The sequence below is a fragment of the Tachysurus fulvidraco genome, chromosome 14, assembly GCF_022655615.1.
Source record: "Tachysurus fulvidraco isolate hzauxx_2018 chromosome 14, HZAU_PFXX_2.0, whole genome shotgun sequence".
In the NCBI taxonomy this organism is placed as follows: Eukaryota; Metazoa; Chordata; class Actinopteri; order Siluriformes; family Bagridae; genus Tachysurus; species Tachysurus fulvidraco.
In genome coordinates, this window is record NC_062531.1 from 11,862,822 (window position 1) to 11,883,780 (window position 20,959).

Below are 20,959 nucleotides of genomic sequence, written 5' to 3' on the forward strand. Positions count from 1 at the left end.
CCTACTGGGCTAAAAGTTTGGGGTTGACATGTTTCCTAATGAAAAATCTTAGGAGCAAAAGGAGGATGAATTTCTGCTTCAATCCTTCCTTCAGAGTAACCATCAACCTGAGTGATCTGGCTTTAGCAATCCTCTCCAATCAGTTTTTCATAGGGCTTTTTTTATTCTTGGAAAGAACAGACCATTCTTTGTTTCATATGGCAAGCTACAGTCAAAGCTGATTTAAGGAAAATATTAGTTTAACTGTTAAATATTCAGTAGTATCCTTAAAAAAAGGCAGCACCTTCTACACATCAAGACCCTTAAAATATTGGAGGTTATAACCAAAAATTACACCAAAAAACTTTTAATACACACATTATTTGCCCTGATAGTTACTTGGGGGTTCCAGCTATTGTTTAAACCCTATGGAAATTGATCAGTCTAAAGGGAATCCTACAGCCCAACTAAAATTTATTCAGTTTAGTATACTGTAATCTTTCCTTCTTTAAAAGAATGCAACAGTAAGCTCCATAATTAAACTTTATCAGAACTATGGCAAATACCATGTCCAATTCAAATAAAAATTGAAGAAAAATGTTGCAAGAAATTACAACTGCTGAATTTCACAGACCAAACAACAAAATGAGGCAAACCAAACATTTTATTATCTTTTCCCCCCCCTCCCCAGTCAAACACTTAATAAAAAGATAAAACCTGATGCCAAGTCTTGGTGTATATGGTGTTGACCAAAAGAGTTTCCCGAAGCCAGTCAACAAGTAACGCGAGTAATTTCAGGTTAAAGCAAGATCAGAAAAAAAACAAAAGTAGTCAGTAGTGTTTGGTTTAACAGGAATAACAGCCATGGCTCAAGTGGAACATTTCAGCCTAGGGGTGCCCAGCTCTGATCCTGATGTCCAGCATGGTTCGAGTTCCCAATCCAACAAAAACCTGGTAATCAAATGTGCAAACTACCATATTATGCTGGACCCAGCTATCCAAGATTGAAGGTAAGCACCATGGCCTGTTTTACACAAATAAAAATTGAAAGACTTGCATCATTAAAATCTTTTTTTGAAGTAAATGTACAAACAGATGACTCCAATTCCAATAACAGTACATAAGTAAACAAGTACTAAATTCAAGTATGACAATTTTTTTCCCCCAGCCTTTTTATAAAGCTACAAAATACTTGACCCAACTTGGAGAAAAACTAGAGCTACTTTCAAAATGCCATCTCATTGAAAACAAAATGTCAGTAAACTCTTAAATCAAAAGCCAGATGGAGACTGAAGATTAACATACAATGCCTCAAGCAGTTTAGTGCATTAGGTGGCAAGAGGTCTGAATATACGTCATGCCCAGAGACTGTTAATGGCACATCAAAATCAATTACAAGTTAATGACCATCAAGACCCTGTACACATGAAAAATCTTTGCCCTTCCATCAAACAAGCTCAAATTGGACAAAATCAAAGTCGTCATCATCCAAAAGGGTCAGGGCAATAAGGTAGCTTAAAAGCCGCTGGTCCTCACTATCCATATCTTCCAGCAACTCCAAAGCACTCTGCATAGTTATGGGTAGGAAAAAAAAAAAAAGGTTACTAAATTCATAATCAAGGACCATAATCAAATTACCAGATTTGTAATTCCATGATTATAAAAACAAAAGTATTATAGCCACAGTTACAGGCTACTATAGAAGCCACCTTGTGTCTAAAACATCTGCGTTGAGGTCTGTGGCCAGGTGGTAACTCATGGCTAAAGATGCACTCTGATGCAAAAGGGCAGCATCCATGACGCATGAAGAAATTGCACTTTATTTTACTGAGGGATTAAAGCAGAGCACAGAAGAAGTCACTTTAAACAATACACATCTTGCTCCTGGTGCTTTTAAAGGTTGGTTGCAGGTCTTAAATTTGCTTTAAAATAAACACTAGTCAGTTTCATGAATCCAGTGCCTGAAACAGGAATACGCCTTGTATGGGGCCCATCACAGGTTACAATGCACACATGATCATGCTTATTTTACCCCAAGAGTAAATTATGACAGCCAAATCACCTACAGCCATGTTTCTGGCAGGAAACCTGAAAATCTGGAGAAAATCCATGCAGGCATGGAAAAATGTAGAGAAAAGAACCAGAGACAACTCATCCCTCTGGAAAGCACAATAACTAAACCATATACAGTAGTGCAGTTTATTATACTGAAAAGGCAACATGAAAGACTAGCAATCAGATTCATTTTTGTATTGTAAATCTTACCTGCTCTTGTCTTTAAATGAAGCAATCAGTGCTTCCTTTGGCTCACCCTCACAAACCCAGTACTTACTGGGAATGTAAAAAGAGGACTTCACTCTACACTGTGGACAGGCTCTGTTTAACCAGACATTTCACACATCAGTTCATAGAAAGAAAAACATTGTTGACTGAAATGAAAGAATAGGCTTCATGCTTACTTTATGACCTCTTCCTGAAAGTCTTTGGTCTTTCGCCAGGTCATAATGCAGCCAAGACAGAAGGCATGATTGCAGTTGGGCAGGATTCCAAAGCGTCTCTCACGCACAGTGCTTTTTTCATAAACTTTGTCCATGCAAATACCACAGACGACATCTTTACTTTGATTGTAGGCCTCAGATTGTCCCTGGTCAACCGAAGCTGTTGCACCACTCTCCTGCAGATGGATTTCCCCCCAAGACAGTAAAGCTTTAGCCATTATGCACAAGCAATGTTGTCACATTTAAAATCTTTTCTGATAAAATTAAGTATATGGTCATGGCAGCACTGATTAAAAGTATTTATAAAATTATAATTTCTATTAACACAATGAGTCAGTGGCAAGTAGTTGGGAAATAAATGTAGAACTAGCCACGTCACTAAAAAACTTTACTAGAAACAAATGCAAAAATGTACCAAAAGAAAGTTAAGAAAGGGAAAAGGGGGGGTGTGTGCCTTGGTAGGGCAAACTAATGGTAATCTTTGACACAAGCCGAGGTTGCTTTAATTGCCATACTTCACCTTTTGGATAAAGAGAGAACAGTGAAACTATTCTAAAAGGTGCATTACATGTTACAGTGTTCTGTCATCATGCAGTGCATGAGGTCAGTTTACATGCCAGCAAGATCTAGCATAGTGGAATTACTTTGTAATGCAGCACTCAAGACCAAAGGGCATGACAAATTAATAAGCCACAGAATTAAAAGAAAATCTATTTAAAATGCAGACAAAGCAAACAAATAATCCATTAATAATTAAAGAACTTGAATACCTTGTTAATTTAACTTAGAAAAGATCCAAACAAATGTGCAAATGCCAGTCAGCAAGCAAGAACTGGTTGATAGACTCAGGGAAAACTCAGTCAGGATTTACACACTAGTGGAGAGCTGACCAATCCTGTTTTTTCAGCTTGTCTACCCGGCAATGATTGGAGCTACAGAGCTGAAATGAGTGAGGAACAGTTGCAAACAACTAAAATTGCAAGGCACTTTGGAAAGAATAAGTTGCTAAAGGAATCTAAAACTCAGTTAAACATTACAGGCCTTGGGGGAGGAGGAAAGAAGAAAAAAAATCCAAAAAAAAAAAAAACAAAAAAAAAACCCACAACCACACACAACACCTGCTGGTCTGTCTTAGAATCAGTTCTCTCTTGACCCTCTGATGCAGCTTTAGATGCTGTGTCATCTGCAATATCGCAGGGTAAACGATGGGAACTTGAGTCAGCACTTTCCTGTGGCTTTAACCCCTTCTCTGCAGAACAAAAGTATCATTCTCTGGTACTAAAGCTGAACGACACAGGAAAAGCTAAACTGTAGAATATACTGTGATTACAGATTAAAAGTTAAATTCACCCTGCTGGTGAAGTATAGACCCTGATTCCAACACAGCATTCTCTTCCTCCTCAGCAATATCTGTAGTTGGACGTTGAGAAGCATGCTGGTAGCTTAAACCCATGATCAAGGGTTCAGACCCTCGTCGCCTCCAGCTGTATGCACCCAGCACAGGGTAAAGTGAAGGCTCAGAACCCCGCCGATTAGCTGAAACATGACCTGGCAAGGCAGAAGCATTGACTACAGGTGCTGAACCACGCCTGGCACCAGAAGACCCACTGTCTGGACCAGAAATATGAAGATACCTGAAATCCAGAACAAAATAAGGGGAAAAAACACAATAAAAAAAAAACCCCAAACATTCAGAGACTTAAGTGCACTAATAGAAGTTGAGGCCAAACCCACCTGCAGTTTTCCCCAAACCAGCAGCCTCCTTTTTGGAAGTACCTGCACACTTGAACTGAAGGCACTACAGGAAATTCATGCAGATAAGAGCAGTGCTGACCCAACCTGCATGCACCATTTACAAACTGCCTGCAATACAAATACTTTCATGGTAACAAATGTTTCCAGCAGTTCAACATCGGCACATATACAAGCACTTGCATCTAAAAAGTTTTTTTTAGCCTACAACCTCAGAAAAAAGGACAATTACTTATATTGCTGATATGGTATCCTCAAAGGGACACGTCTCCATATGAATCCTTTTTTTTTACCTTGATTTAATAGGTACAATACACGCACATATATACATACACACACACACACACACACACACACACACACACACATATATATATAAAAAAAAAATCAGTGCTAGTGTCACCCACACACAGGTCACTTTCCAGGAGAAATGCAGCCTAAATCCTTGAGAAGGTGACAAGAGCACTGATTATTAAATCTGATTAAATATACAAAAAGACAAATAAGTAAATCTACTTAAAAACGTGACCGGCTTCAAATAACCGGGATGGAACCTTTTTAAAAAAAGATTTATACAAGTTTTCACCTCATGTTACAACATTCATTATGTATTTATGGCAAATAATTTAGGCAGATGTTAGTTCAGCTTGCAGATTTGGGGGAAACCCGGCCAACAGAAATAAGTTTAGTTATGTCTAATGCAGGTTTCCAGCAGGATGACGAACAGAATATACTGTTTACAAACAAACATAAGCGAACGTTAACTGAACTGCGGAGTTGGAAACAAGCAGCGTCGTTTAAGTTTAAAGGCGTAACGTCGTCGTTTAAAGTGAACGACCTTCAATTAAATAAATAGAAATCTGTTTGTATGCCACAGACAGACGGTTAACCTGCGTGATGTAAATGTGCCAGCTACAATATAGTTTACTTCATAAAAGAAATAAATAACAAATAAAAAAATAAATCTTTATACAAGGCTTTAGACTTCAATACCTGCAAATCTGCCTTTCCGAGTTAAACTCACGTTTGCCCCCGAATGTCTATGCTGCACCTACAACACAGGGTCAGCTTTCTACACACAGCTCCTTCTAGCCAATCCCATTCGTGAGAAAACTTGACCCGTTTTTCTCACGACTGCCAGCACTTTTCACAAAGAAACTGAAAAACAAGTTCAAAAAACAACCCAGCTAGTAAGACTAACAATTTAAGAATATCTTACCTACAAATCCCATTACGTCTTTGGTCTTCCGTCACCTGTGTGATTTCCTCCATCTGAGAGCCTAAAGTACTCCTAGTTGTTTACGTCTCTAATGAAATCCGCACGTGTGTATAAATATATATATGTATGTATGTAATTGTAAGGCGTGTCTGTAGCCAATTAAATTTAGCTTGTAAATAATTGGTCCAATCAAAACAATAAACACGCCCACCTCGATGACGACAGCAGAATGTAGGGCCTAGTGAACTCTACCAATGTAGGTAGCATAGACTTATTACTTTGACAAGGACTTCTATTGAAGGTCACATTTAGGGTGTGCCATTTTAAACATATTCTATGACACGGACACAGCTCTATTAAACGAGCTGTTGGGCAACATGTTGGTGCAGTGGGCCACCTCATGGCTTCAGTTTCCTCCATTTGATCCTTGAGCCTTGTGTTTCTAGCTGTGGGAATTTCCTGTTCATGCTTTCGCAGTATGGATAAATGGGTTGGTTATGATAATATACCCAGTGTGTGTGTGTGCGCCTGGTGTCCTGTGCTGAACCAGCAGGACACGTTCCTGCCTCATACCTAGTGTTGCCGAAATAGGTTCCAGATCCACCACATTCAAGGATGCTTCCAGTGGAATGATAACAATAACCAGTGAAAAGAAAAGTAATATTCGTCATGTGGTCATAAGCTTTTACTTTTGCTAAATCAAAAATGCTTCTCTAAATTGACCCTGAAGCTTAATAAAATAACATTTAAGTATACAGGGGGCACGTTGGCTTAGTGGTTAGCATGTTCTCCTCACACCTCCAGGGTTGGGGGTTCGATTCCCGCCTCCACTTTGTGTGTGTGGAGTTTGCATGTTCTCCCCGTGCCTCGGGGGTTTCCTCTGGATACTCCGGTTTCCTCCCCCGGTCCAAAGACATGCATGGTAGGTTGATTGGCATCTCTGGAAAATTGTCCGTAGTGTGTGTGTGCCATGCGATGGGTTGGCACTCTGTCCAGGGTGTATCCTGCCTTGATGCCCGATGACGCCTGAGATAGGCACAGGCTCCCCGTGACCCGAGAAGTTCGGATAAGGGGTAGAAAATGAATGAATAATTATATAGATTTAAAGTGTCAGTTCAACCAACTAAATAGTATATTCCTCTTATATTAATTAACATATTGTTTTAATCCGATTTGAATGCACATTTTACTGGGGCAACTAAAATATTTAGTCAAGGTACTAAAATGAGAATAAAATCTAACTTATTTCCTTTCACCTGCTGTTTGCACATCATAAAGCCGACTGACTGCAACTGGCATTTTATAATTATTTGTTCATGTAGACACCAATGAAAATTAGGCAATTATCCCTAAAGTACATCAGAGTGACACACCAAGTCAACCCTATTTTCAAAAGTCTATGGACATCAGGTGAACATGTTGAACAAGTCACTGAAAACAACAAGAATTAAGATATTTGGCTTTAATTTAGTGTCAACTGGGTATTGCAAATTAATACCAAACAAAACATCAAAAGGCATGAATCATCACGAGAAAAAAAGAATCTTAATGGTGCAGGAAAAACATGGCTTTGAAGTGAAGCTGAGTGAAAAGTGTGTATGCATTCAACAGAGATATTAAAAAAATATTTCACATAACCAGATAAACATCCCATTGTTTACAGTTCATTTATATTGTGCTCTTCAGGTTTTACAGCAGCAAGTGTAATCACTTTATCACACAGTAAAAACTCAAATGCCTACAAATGGGACATGGATAAAATCTAGGGGGAAAAAAAGAAGGAATATTCTACAGACATGAAATCAGCTGTAATTTACAACCTGTTTCTCATCAGTAGGTTTAATATCTAAAAGCTCTAAATAATTTTAGGTGATACTATGTATGGGCCAATACATAAGACACATGACATGATTAGGGTTTGTTAAAAGACTAATATCATATATATGTGTATGTTAGGGTGAGTAAATAAAAGAATACACAAAAATGTGACTTTAACATTGTGAGCTCTCAATTAAAAACAAAATTATAATTTATAATGGTCTTCTTTGTGTTTGTCCATTCTTCTGTATTTGTCCTTATAAACTATTGATTTTTAAATTAGTGATACGCTGCTCTTTTACAAATGACTGCATGTGATGGGTCTTTCTATATAATTAATCTGAAACTGCAGCATTGCTCTACTTATGAGGGGTAAAAATCAATATTTAGTTTCAAAGTACACACTATTCCTTTACAAAACCAATTGTATCATGAAAGTTACATTAAGTATACCTAAATCAATATCTGACAAACATGTGAAACAGTACATGGTACTGGAGAAATGAATTAACTCAGCAAAATATTTATAGTCCATATGCATCCAAGATCATATTAGATCGACTGGAAATCTCAAGCTCGTGGTGAATTTCACATGGCTATTTAATTCATTTAGCAAATGTAAAGCACATAACTGTAGAGGGGGGGAAAAAAGACTGACAGGCAGTTACTCAAAACCTGAGTAATCAACCAAACAAAACAGTTCTCCCCATCTTCCTGATGTTACAGTATGGGACTGGCCTTTATCGATAAATGTTACTTAATTAATTAATAAAGAGAATTAGAAAGAGTGTAAAAAGTCCCATGAAATCTGGATGTAGGTCTGTGCAGCAGCATTGAAATATGTTAAAATGATATAGTTATTACTGCTCAAATTATTTTTATTTATAGAGTAATTCATTAGAAACTAAAGGAAAAAGGATGTCTATATAACACACATCTCATCAAAATACTGTTATAATCTGGGTGATGTAAATGTGCTCTTCACCAACTGGAAACAGGTTGACCTTCAAAAAAAATCAAGATTTCTTTCTTGGGGAAAAAAGCCCTGCCCTGAAGAAAAAAAAAGTCAGTTTTCAAACACAGTATTTGTAAAATCCATATATGCCAATATAAAAATTCTATGGTTTCTGCAGCACCGTAGATGCCTGTGTGCATAATGTCTCATAATTCAGTTTGGAAGTCCTAAGTCACAAGACTTAATACATGTCTTTATAGATTTCTTGTAGAAGTGGATGGAGCGAGGTCTCAGATTCAGTCTTTTTAATCATCTGGACCAGCTGAGCATTCTCTGTGACCAACTGTCTCAGGTCAGCCATCTTCTGCAGCAGTTTGGGGAAGAGGTGGACTGATTCTGGATGGTGAGCCTGGAGATGCTGGTCCAGAGCTTGAAGGATGCTGTCTTGAATCTGCTCGACCTGCTTCACATTTATGAGGCCGGGTCGGTCTGTATCGAGAGACAGATTATAAAGACACGAGGTTTCATTTCTAGAAAGTCAGTTACGTGAAGAAGTAAGTACACATCATGAAAGGTTTTTCAGCATTTTTAGACACAGATAATGTAACTATTGTCACTTGCACAGAGCTGAAATCAGTTAAATTAATTAACCCTCAATCTAATCTCAGCAATATCCTTTGATTTGACCAAAATTAAATAATAGCATAACAAAGTGCCAAACTCACAATCAGTTTCTAAACTTGAAGTGAACTTCTATTGGCATTATATTTGGATGAAGACAACAGATTCTATAGCAAAATAACAATCTCTATCCATGGACAAAAAAAAATCTAAACTATATTTGATGCATATCTACTACACACGATCATACATCTACATTGCTTCTGTGCTTAATATCTCACCTCCACACAGTATGATGGCAGCAACAAAAAGAGCCAGGTCACTATCGTCCAGCTCTAGGGCATTAAACTTCACAGCAAATTCAAACTTGGGTTCCATAATTTCACTGAAGGGTTTGCGCAGGCTCCGCAGAAACTCTCTGGTCACAAAGCCTTTCCCATTTGCTACCAAGAGCCCATCTTTATTCATGAGTGATGGTAGCATTGCAAAAATGGCCTCATGGACACCATACTTTAACAAAGTTACCTAGGAGAGAAGTACACGGGCCAAATAAGCTTAAAGAATATAAAGACTGGATCTCCTCAATTTAATGAGCTTGATATAATAGTGGAGCACTGAATAATAACAACATCAGAGGCTTTAAAAGGAATGAATCTTGTTCTCAAAACAACAAGGTTAATGAATACTACTACATTAATACCTGATCATTAAGAAAGAGCTCTACAAATCCAGGGATATTTTTGGCATACTCTGTGAGCTCTCGAACAGTTTCCACTGTAGTGCACTGGCAGCGGTAGAAGACATGCACTCCGATTTCTTTGTTTGGGGGAGCACCATTCAGCTGGTTCCAGACTAAACCATTCTCTGCTTGCCACAATGAGTCCATATCATGAATCACAAACGGCTGCAGAAAGAGATGTGCAAAGGCTGATAAATAAACAAATAAATAAAAAAAACCAAAGGGTTCCAAACTTCATCCGTTATATATTTCAATAAGATGAAATAAACAGGTATGTTACTTTGGATGATGAGACAAGGTTGTTCTTGACTGAGATGCGATTTTGATTTTTGGCTTCAAACAAAAACATTTTTTCAATGTCTTGGCAAAAGCTAGAATTACCGGGGTACAATTGGTTTTTCCAGTGAGGATGCTTCGTGCCTTCTTCTTGGTCATATTGAGGTTTTTTTGGTAGGCTGAGTTGACATGCTTTGCCAAAGTTTTGAGATCAGAGCCTCCAGGGTTTAGCAGACTCTTCTCTCCTGCTAGCAGTCCTGCCACGAGCTTCTTCTTCTCTGCCTCTGGCATACGGCCATAACGTATAGCTGTGGAGTTACAGGATTTAACAGATTTAGATTTTGACTTCCAGACTTCTAAATTAGATTAAATAGGCTACAAGGATTCTCAGAAAATCACACAAATAAAAAAGTAATAATCATCATTTACTAGTATTGCCTTTTACTTGCTTACTGTTTAGAGCCTATGTTGAAGTGTTAAAATCACTACTATGCAAACTATGTAAAAACAAAAATATAGGTAAGAGTTCAAAGTTTCCCACAAAGTAAATCATCATATTAAATCAGCTTCTCTTATAACCAAATAAGAAATTAAATCCAGTATTGAAACTTAAATTACTTCTTGGAATTTTTATTGGCTTTTTTATGTGACTGTAGAAATCTCACCATCATGTGACATGCCGAGAGACAGACACTTCTGGAAGCGGCAGTACTGGCATTTATTGCGATTCTTTTTTTGTATTCGACAGGCCCGTTCGCAGCGTTCATACTCTAGCTTCATACGAATAGTGCGTCTGAAAAACCCCTGGAAATAAAAATAAACCTTTAAGTGTAAGCATATATAATCTGAATACTTGTTAAAAGGTTACATTTCTTCGATCTTGCCAGCTCAGTTATTTTGGAGGAGACTGTACATTTGGCTATGCACAATATATGGAAGTATATTTCTACACTTCTTTTTTTCTTTCACTTTTTTAAACACCATTTTTATATGGTCATGATTGTAGATTTACTGCCATACTGTAGATTTATTAGCTAGTCACCATAGCTGTTTCAGGAGCCAATGATGATAAATATCAAACCTAAAAAGATTTTTGTAAGTAAGTTCTGCCCTCAAAAATGGCATATAAAACACAGTATGTTAATTTATCAGCACTCTTGCATGGACTTCAGCACTGCATCCACATTAATGAGCCTCAATTCAGTTGTGTTTGTAGGGATGTAGCAACACATCTTATAGTAGTATATGATTCTGGTTGTTGGTTGTATATTTTTATGAACCAGGTATTGTATTAGCTATCATTATCACAAGCTGTACTTTATTATCTACACTAACTCTCCAGACACACCAGCGTTTGCTATTTTCTTTAGTTTTATTTTTCTTCGTTATCGTTGTATATGCATTTAATGAGAGGTCACTTATGACCGGATAAGATGAAAACTTTTTCCGACTCAAGCAGTACGTAGGTAAAATAAAAGCTAAAATTTCAGATGTTTTACATTCCTTTCACCCTTTCAGCTTTTGGGACATTATCATCCTTTTGTTACAACAAAATCGGAGCGCAGAAGGTGTTCACACATTCCACGCATGTAAGTAGCAGAAAAATCGAACAGGTACCTTGCAGCCCTCACAGGCATGCACGCCGTAGTGGAACCCTGAAGCTTTGTCCCCACATATCTTGCATTCCACGTTTAGTCCCGTACCTTCGGACTCATCTCGACCCAACTTTAAATGATCAGACAACGAGAGAGTGGAGCTCTGAAGTGGCTCTGAGACACAATGAGAAAATAATGTGATAAATAATGTGAAAATAAAGTTACAGTGAAAACTAGGAATAGCGCTTATAAAAAAGGATATTGATGCTATTCAAGCAGTATTTCATTATTTGCATGAACAAACATACAAAACCTAGCTATTCATCATATTGTATACTATATACAAGGCATACATGAAACAAAGCGACATAATATTTCAGTCAAATCAGTTGTGGAAGTAGTTAGATTTAACAAACATGCATATACTGGATGGTGACAACTAATCTGGCATTTTGTTGTGGGCAATATCTAGTTTAGGTAAAAGTAGTAGCCTTCAGCCAATAAATAATCCCTTCCCTAAGAAATCTTGTGATTGGGCATCTGTAAATGTCATCTTGCACTTTGTCCAGCTTTGTCTCTTAAAAGATTTTTTTTAACAAATGCTCCGTAAGAATTTTTTCTCACGAGAGAGCAAACAGAAGAGGTTACAGTATGCAAAAGACCATAAGGCATGCACTTGTCAACCAGTGGCAAAAACTTCTATGGGGTGTTGACTTCAGTTTTACCCTTTTTTTTGTTTGTTTAGTTCAGTATGTAAATTAAATCCACTGTTGCAGAAGCAAAGTGGTGGCTCTTTAATTGTTTGGGAGTTGTAAAGAAATTCTAGTATAATAACCGATGCAAAGCTAAGACTTTGTTTCCTAATGCTGTCCTAACAAGAAAATAACCCGGGAAAGAGCCATGTAAAAAAGAGCCAGCTGCTTCAGCTGTAACTGCACATAAAATCTTAACACTGATTTGGAGTATATAAATAATTAAACCTGGTCACTGGAGGGTTATGTCAATAGCAAAGTTTGGGAATGTTTTCTTACATAACATGTTTGAATAAGAGTACACGGCTGCAAATAAACAAAATAATCAGAAAACAAAACAATTCTTTGTTTAATATACACGTAACTGACACTTATTTACCTGGACATGTGCTGGTTGTTATTGTAGTACTGCTGTTGTTCTGTGGTTTATCCTTTTCAGCTTCCTCCCCATTCTGAACACATAGATTGTCCATGGCCTCTTTACTTTCCCCTTCCTCACCCGAGGCAGAGCCGAGACTTTGCAGCTCAAAGGGGTTTGATTCTCCTTCCTGAACCATTAACCATGTTGTGTCCTCAGTAATGTGAGGAAAGTTGAGGTCAGGCTGTGGTGACCTTTCATCTTCGGTAAGCTCATCCAAAGCTACAACGCTCTGCACGACAGTCAGCTCTGCCAGACTGCCACTCTTCCCCATAGAAGCTTCTCGCTCGACTCCCTCCATGGCACTTCGTCAGCCTGCCAGCTCAAGTTTGCATCACTCCATCATGCAGCTATTACGGCTTCCCTGCTACGGAGATGGGAAATGTAAGGGACTGCTGTTAATATCATGTAATACATAATCAGATGATTTGTTTCATAAGAAATACACAACATGCATACTTAAATAATTATAATTTAATGACATAGTCAATGCTGTAATATTCTTTTATCCCACATAATATTACCTGATAATTACATGCCCACAACCGTATACATTTACGGCATTTAGCAGACACCCTTATTCAGAGTGACTTACAAATGAGCAACTGAGGGTTAAGGGCCTTGCTCAGGGACCCAGCAGTGGCAGCTTGGTGGACTTGGGGTTCGAACCCATGACCTTCCTATCAGTAGCCCAACACCTTAACCACTAAGCTACCACATCCCACAAAGAATTTTTCCATTTCATTATGCAGCCATGAGAGGGAATAGAACTTGGGTTTTTGTGGTTAGAGTCCAATGTCATAACCATTACACCAGATGGTTACAGATGGTTATATAAAGTAATATATAACACTATTTATATTTCTACAGTTGTGCTCAAACACTTTCATACCTTGAAAGAAATGTTTAACATTTATTTGGAAAATATGACTGATAATGCAAAAGATTTTTTTCTTATTTCAGGATAGTGGTCATGTGAAGTCATTAATTAATTGTAATTGTAATTAGTGTCTGTTTGTGTCAGTGAGTTTCTCAGTTCATGAGGTGATGCACTGACTTGGCTGGAAACGGCACCAAGGGGAAGACCTCTCAACACTTGAAAATGCAAGTCAGTACTGTACAAACTGATAAAAAGGTGGAAAATAAGAGGTTCTGTTGATACTAAGCCACGGTCAGGGAGACCAAGAAATATTTCACCCACTACTGCCAGAAGAATAGTTTGGGACACAAAGAAAAACCCACAAAAAACTTTGAGAGAAATACAGGCTGCTCTGGAAAAAAGTGCTGCTGTTGTTGCAAGGAGCACAATAAAGATTTACTTGAACACAAATGACTTGCATGGTGAAAGCCATTACTACACCTATGCCACAAAAAGGCCTGCCGTCAGTACGCCAGACAGCACAGAGACAAATCTCACAGCTTATGGAGCTGTCAGTCAGAGTGATGAGTCCAAAACTGAACTTTATAGTCACAACCATAAACTCTATGTTTGTAGAGGAGACAACAAGGAGCATGGTGGTGGATTTCTTATGTTTTGGGGCTGTGTGAGCTCCAGTGGCTCGGGAAAGTTCAAATTGATGGCAAGATGAATGCAGCATGTTATGAGAAAATACTGGCAGCCAGTTTGTATTAGACAGCATGAATGCTAGGCATGGGACACTCTTGGATGTTCCAACATGACAATGATCCAAAGCACAAGGCAAGATTGACCCTCCAATGGCTTCAGCAGAAAAAGTTGAAGGTTCTGGAGTGACCATCACAGCCTCCTGACCTCAAAATCATTGAGCCACTTTGGAGAGATCTCAAATGTGCAGTTTGTGCAAAACAAACAAAGAATTTACAGGAATTGGAGGCATTTTGCCAAGAAGAATTAGCAGCTATACCACCTGAGGGAATGAAGGATTTCATGCATAACTATTACAAAAGACTGCGTGCCATCATTGATGCTAAAGGGGGCAACACACAATATTAATAACTAAAGGTATGCAAACATTTGAACAGGGATTACCTCCTTATTTTCTTTTTTGTTATGTTTTGTTTGATTGTGTCATTCTGTTATGTCTTACATATTAACTTGATTCTTATGAGAAATAAAATTTAGTTTTGTCTTCTCACTCCTGTTTTCTTTACAAACATTTTACACATATTGAAAATTCCCCCAAGGTATGTAAACTTTTGAGCACAACTGTGTGTATGTGTATATATACACACACAGTGCCATGTGTAAGAATTCACTCACTGTGCCATTTCCACAGATTGTGGAATACTAAAGTATTGTTACAACCTCCAATCAATATAGTATACAAACATATTTTAGTTTGTGAAAATTTTTATTTGAGCGTTTTTGGTCACAACACTTTCATTACTTCATTATCTCACAAATGAAACTCTTGTGATGCAGAAAACAAAGATGTGAGAGACAACAAAGTATAGCACAAAACGTTCTGCCATCCAGTTTTTATGAATTAAGGGAGTCACCCATTCTGTCTGTATAGTATTTGAGCTGTGAAATTGACCAAAATACAAATCTCTATAGTCTCTACTGGCAAATAAATAACTGTAAGTAACGTATTACTGTAAATATATGCATGTCTTATATGGGCAAATATAGCCCAATTCGTCCAGGCCAATAAACAGGCCATGTTAACTTTTCTTGACTTTTGATAGTCATGGTGTAGAAAGCAAAGCGCTTTAGAGATCCCCAATTTTAGGGTAGAACAGTTCCCCCAGTTTCAAGTCAAAGGTGTTTACTTCAGTATTCAGTAGCTGTAGAATACGTTTAGACACATTCAACCATTTAATGAAAAAGTGTGAGAGCATTTAGGAACATGTAACCAGACTGGTTTTTCCTCCCACCTTTTAGTCCAGAGAGGTGTTGCAATAAACAACAGAAATAGAGTAGCCAAGACAATGAAGAGCTATAATTCTGTATTTTGCAAAAGATTTTTGTTTCACATGTAACTTTAACATTTTATTGTATAATCATATGTCACAACAATTCCAGTTAATATCTCACATAATTCTAGTTAACCATAGCTTGATTATTTTTTGGCCCACAGTTTCCAATTCCATTAAAAAGAATTTGTTTTTAAATAGATTATTATTTGTTCAAGGTGTTGAAGCGTTTTATGGTCAGGGTGAATGGTGACCCCATGTCAAATCTAACTAATGGAATAATAGGGAATAATAGCTTGTTTGTTTCTGGGCAAATCATTGAAATACTTGGGTTTTCTAATTAATCCTCCTTTTGAAGACTGTCCAGTTAATCTGTATTTCACCACAGACCTCATAAGCGCCAGCAGCTCCGCAGCCTAGCTTGATATTGCTGTTTGTTAACAAAATGCCTGTTATTCAGATATGAAATAAAAGCTCCTGCACTTATAGCCGCCACACTTCTTAAACTTAAAGCAAACAAATCCAAAATTTATGCTTGCTAAAACTAAACTAAACTTACATATTTAATGAAGTGTAAGAATTGATCAATTTCATTTATATTATGTTGAACAAATGAATGAACCCATGCCTAAGCTGTAGATTTGCCCTTTATGATTACAATTCCTTTATGGAAATGTGATAGCTCCAAAACTAAATTCAAACAACTCAATTCAAGTACAGCAGCTATAGAGTACAGAAATAACACAGAATAGACACGAAAAGAATGGAAGCCGAAACCAGATTGAGACCAATTTAATCCATGGAATTTTCAGATAAGAAGATTATTGAGCCGTCTTGAAAGAATGTGTGTCTGAGTAATGAACATACTGGGAATTCCAATTTATTTAGGTTTGTAGCCTATTGAATAAGAAAATGTGTAGAGTGGTACAGACAGATTAAATGTATAGTAAGAGCATCTGTTCAGACTTGTCAGTAACCAGTCATACTACTAACTGTACTGAAGTGTGTTGAAGGACAATCACCCACACAAACAGAGCACATAAATAACCCCTGGTAAGGATGAAAGACATTTGTACCAAGTCGTTTTATTGTTTTGACCTTTCTTCAGAGTTTCATTTAAGACAGTGCCGCAGTACTTTTTCCACCCTCATCTTTCAGGATGCCTTAACTTCATTACACTTAATAACTAAAATTAATATATTATACCATAATACCCTAATATGCACACTCATCTTGGTATGCTTTAGTTTAAATGTTTTTGTTACAATCTGGAAGAAATATAGAAGAGCTTATTTTATCCTTTGTAGAGTGTTATGTTTTCTGATCTCACCTCGAACACAATTATATCTTCTAAGCAAACGTATAAATAAAGCCAGAAAGTCAAACGTCAATCTGCTTGTACACTGCTAGTCTCATCTTAAATCTGAAATTGCAATAATAAATCATCCAGTGACTGATGATTTCTAGTATCCTGACTGTTTAGTTGCTGTATTTTTTTTTTTTCTTTAAGCTTGACCTACGTAAAGTATCTTGTACAATTTATTTCTACTTTCTAAACTTAATGAAGTATGTTTCATTTCAGAAGCAATAATGCATGAGCATGCATCAACCCAACACCTGTATATATGCTGTGGTAAGTTTAGCTGTGCTGCTGTTTTTACACAGTTATACATGTAACTCTTTCAATGAGTATTAATACACAGGCTCATAAATAGGAACAGACTCAATGCTATGTATATTTATCGGCACACATACTGTATGCTTCATGCTTTACCATGCTATCCATATCCAGTGGATGGAAAGTAAAGGACATTGGGACATATGCATAGAAACATCTAGGTGAAGGTTAAATGCTAGAAGTTATATATGGAATTTTTAGTTTAATTTGCTTATTTGATGCGAACCGATCATGATTACTATAGATGTGTCCGTACATTAACAAAGAAACAGACTTTTGTACAAAAACTTCATAACATTTCCTTTTATTTTTCACTACCAGCTTGAATGTTTTTATATGGCCAATAGACACTATGATATATTTACACAAGCCTATCATACTGTGATCATTTTAATCTATAACACCCCTAGCTACAACGTTTACTGTTGAGAAACATGGAGAAATGCAGGCTGCTTTGTTGAATCGCCTTCAGTTATATAATATAGTGTGAGTGGAAAAACTGCAGCACTGGATCTGCTACATACTGTAAGCTGCAAAGGTTCATGTCTTGGAAATAGACTTGCTGAACTATTTTAAAGAATAACATTGAAAGAGAAAATGTATTTATACACCACAAATGACCACAAAGTACTTGTTACATAGTTTCAAAAAAATCTATGGTAAGAAGAAATGAGCATTTTGCTGCACTGTGTTTTAGTTTTTGTTCATTCTTCTTTGAAAATCGAATTCAAATCAATTCCCCAAAGTTATAAGGGTCCCTCTAATGGCCAGTCCATTTCAAAACTATCTGGTAATCTTTTATGGGATTTAAGTCCATTGACTGGCTGGACCAACTGTCTTACCATATTCTTCCTAAATTCAGTTTGATGGATGGTGAGATATTTGGCATATAAAGCTCATGAAAAGCTGCATTTTTGACCAGCTAGCCAGTTGTTAGTTATATGAGTTACTCTAACGTTGTTTCAACCAAGTACTGTCTGTACATCAATTGTGCTAAAGCCACTACTATCTTAATACTCATTTAAAGGTTTATGGCCACAAGTCCATATTGATTTACCATTAATCCAATAAATAAGTATGAATCTCATAGTTGTGAAAAATACTGAAAGTTAACAGGTGGATATTACAAGTTGAGGGGGCTTTCTGTGGCTTTTTTGTTGTTGAAGAATACAGACTGAAGCAGCCCCATATCATGATGCTCTCAACTCTGTATTCCACTGTGGGTTTGGTGTTCTTGGGATAATCACTGTAAACCTTCTTTCCTTAAAGATTAAGTGAATTGCTGACAATTCTATTTTTCTGTTTTGTCTAATCAGAAGAAATTGTTGATGTGCTTCTATTTTATTAGCAGCTGTCTTTTGCATGGTGCCGGGTATTGTAGTGCAGTTCTATGTAACTTTGAAACCTGCTGCTTTCTACTTCCTGCTGCTTTCAGGTCACGCTTCAACTCATTTCGAGTGACTGCTGTTTCCCTTGTACCTTGGTTATCATCATTATAAGAGAATGTTGTGAAATCTAACATGGCATATCTGTAAGTGAAGCATTTGTTGTGGTTCCTTAAACTGTCCACCTGCATATTATCTGAGAAATATGGATGGTTAAACTCTTTGTTATGGCTCTGTGGCTTCCCCCCATTCCATTGTTGTTTAATAATATTGCACTCTAGAAAGCTCCTTAATGGAACATCTCTAATAAAGAAAACAGGTGATTTTTTTAAAACAATGTACATACTGAATACTTTTTTCTCTAGTAATTCGGTTTTAAACATCTTTTCATGCTTTTTGTTCACATTTACAAATACAGAGTGAAAACCCATTGTGTGTGTAAACATGAAAGGGATAATATACTGAGGAAAAAGAACAAAAACAGCATTGTTAGAAATAAGTATGTTGATTGGCTCTGCCACTTTTTTTTATTTATGCTTTGCTGGGTCTGCATGTAGCTGCTGTCTGAGAGTTGATGACCCCTGATGACCCCCTGAGCTGGAGATATCACCATCATACACAGCAGCAAAGATCTAAAAATTATCCTTTTTAACTTATTCTGTCAGAATGATCAGCTCACCTTTAAACATATCCATATCCTGGCATACCTGGGTTAAGCTTGTACTATGTAAACAACATGAAATAACGTATAGGGTCAATTTAAAGAAAAAACAAACAAACAAACAAAAAAACAAAAAACATAAGAATATTGCATTCCTGTTTACACTGTATCACTGTATATAAATATATGGTGCAGTCCTACTTCCATTTCCTATCTGGATATAGTCCAAAACGTTTAAATAAAACACTTTATGTCTGCTGCAACCTGACACAGATACACTGCCACAAAACCTTGCCACAATATTTACAAAAAAATCAATGACGATTCTGTCACATTGTTGTTGATCACGTTGCTCAAGTGTCGCAAGCACTGAAGAAGCCTTTCACTAGCTAGCAGTCCTGACTTTGTGCTGTTAAATTCGGGTAAACATTGACTTATATAGTTCTGCGAAGCAGCTGTTTTGCCAGATAAGTTTTTTGTTTATTCTAGTACACTTAAGCAACCTTCATACACAAAGCAGGACTAGCTAATATTGCTTCCTAAGCGTCTGCCAGGAGAAAACCGCAAACAAGCACAGAAAAATAACTTCACTCACTAGCTAGCTAGCAGCCCAGCTAGCTCTGTATGGTCCAAAACACACTGACAGAACACTTAAGTGTGCCATGGATTACTAAACCAAGATGTCTAAAGCTTGAACTACACAACTTACTAGTGATCAAGGTGCCCAAAAGTTTTGTTTTCTAACTTGTCTGAACAACACAAACATATACGTGGTTAGTCATCAGCGGTCCTACCTGCTGTTCCTGCTGTGTTTGGTCTTGTTTAAGGTTCCCAGGACGAAGGATAAGTGTCCAACTTCTTCACTGTAGATATCAACTATTTCCAAACAGCGTTCGTTTACACGTAGCGGTCGCATGACCAGAGAATATGTTTAAGTTGTATTTTTTCTGCTTGACCATTACATCGCTTCAGTTCGTAATATCCGATTTGTTTTCTTACCAGCTGCTAGCTAGCTAAAGCTAATGCGCGTGTCCTTTCTGAGGTACAAAACTTACTGACATATAGATAATAACACACTTCCGTTGTTATTTATGCTGTTCGAGTTGACATTCTGTCTGAGAGTGGGAGCTAACAACCGCTGACAAAGTATCCGAGTAAACTTTGGTTAAATCTCGCTTTGATCGCTCACAGGATTGACAGCAAAACCACACACAGTGCGTCAACCGTGGCGTGACGGAGACTGGGCGTGGCCTAATGACGTACATAACCTATTATTATTAGTAGTAGTAGTACTAGCACTAGTACTAGTATAATATATAGTAGTGGTAGATTTAATACACCATGTTATTATTTCATCATGAAAAGACTTCTATTTAAAATAATTCAGCACACGTGCTTGTAGTACACAATACACAGCTGTATTAGGTCTCTGCTTGCATGCATGCACTCCATCTGTGCTTTATGTATTACTATATAAAACAAGATTACACTGCAGTGCTTGTTGGTCCTGTGTACCTATTTATACAGAATGATAATACGACCACGTGTGGTGTAGATCTAGACCCCAGACTCTACTGCCTATGGTATTTGGTTTTGGTGCTTGTTTTTTGGGTCATACTTGGCACATGTGAAGGATGAGGATTCTTGTATTGTTTTAGGTCACCGCATGGTGTCGCCCCTGACTTACTGTTTTTGCTATTTTGTATTTCGCTGCCTTA

At 37.3% G+C, this 20,959-nt stretch overlaps 2 protein-coding genes across 4 annotated transcripts; both read right to left on the reverse strand.

Annotated features, from left to right (window-relative positions):
* Window positions 1-625: 625 nt before the first annotated feature.
* On the reverse strand, window positions 626-5,605 carry mkrn4 (makorin, ring finger protein, 4). 2 transcript variants are annotated; one of them, XM_027167493.2, is made up of 8 exons: window positions 5,449-5,605; window positions 4,212-4,340; window positions 3,828-4,111; window positions 3,596-3,726; window positions 2,439-2,653; window positions 2,245-2,355; window positions 1,689-1,806; window positions 626-1,546 (listed from the first exon to the last, which is right to left on the reverse strand). In XM_027167493.2, exons 1-8 carry the CDS (start codon window positions 5,499-5,501, stop codon window positions 1,427-1,429), a joined length of 1,161 nt encoding a protein of 386 aa, XP_027023294.1. In that variant the 5' UTR covers window positions 5,502-5,605; the 3' UTR covers window positions 626-1,426. The 2 variants fall into 2 exon arrangements, with proteins under 2 accessions (XP_027023294.1, XP_027023295.1); XM_027167494.2 differs by lacking the exon at window positions 5,449-5,605 and adding an exon at window positions 4,816-4,838.
* Window positions 5,606-6,895: 1,290 nt separating this feature from the next.
* ppardb (peroxisome proliferator-activated receptor delta b) lies at window positions 6,896-20,499 on the reverse strand. 2 transcript variants are annotated; one of them, XM_047799783.1, is made up of 9 exons: window positions 20,036-20,488; window positions 19,260-19,303; window positions 12,584-12,989; window positions 11,475-11,626; window positions 10,523-10,661; window positions 9,963-10,165; window positions 9,543-9,746; window positions 9,124-9,367; window positions 6,896-8,710 (listed from the first exon to the last, which is right to left on the reverse strand). In XM_047799783.1, exons 3-9 carry the CDS (start codon window positions 12,921-12,923, stop codon window positions 8,463-8,465), a joined length of 1,530 nt encoding a protein of 509 aa, XP_047655739.1. In that variant the 5' UTR covers window positions 12,924-12,989; window positions 19,260-19,303; window positions 20,036-20,488; the 3' UTR covers window positions 6,896-8,462. The 2 variants fall into 2 exon arrangements, with proteins under 2 accessions (XP_047655739.1, XP_027022854.2); XM_027167053.2 differs by lacking the exon at window positions 19,260-19,303 and having other exon boundaries at window positions 20,036-20,499.
* Window positions 20,500-20,959: the final 460 nt, after the last annotated feature.

Excerpts from the sequence above, each read along its gene's own strand:
- ppardb (XM_027167053.2), bottom strand. The coding sequence starts at position 12,923 with ATGGAGGGAGTCGAGCGAGAAGCTTCTATGGGGAAGAGTGGCAGTCTG. Across the intron at positions 9,368-9,542 it reads AGCTCTTTCTTAATGATCAG|GTAACTTTGTTAAAGTATGG; the intron begins GTATTAATGTAG and ends CTTCTCTCCTAG. Across the intron at positions 8,711-9,123 it reads TGCCATCATACTGTGTGGAG|ACCGACCCGGCCTCATAAAT; the intron begins GTGAGATATTAA and ends CTCTCGATACAG.
- mkrn4 (XM_027167493.2), bottom strand. The coding sequence starts at position 5,501 with ATGGAGGAAATCACACAGGTGACGGAAGACCAAAGACGTAATGGGATT. Across the intron at positions 2,654-3,595 it reads ATTCTAAGACAGACCAGCAG|GAGAGTGGTGCAACAGCTTC; the intron begins GTGTTGTGTGTG and ends ATCCATCTGCAG. Across the intron at positions 1,547-1,688 it reads GCAGATGTTTTAGACACAAG|AGTGCTTTGGAGTTGCTGGA; the intron begins GTGGCTTCTATA and ends ATAACTATGCAG.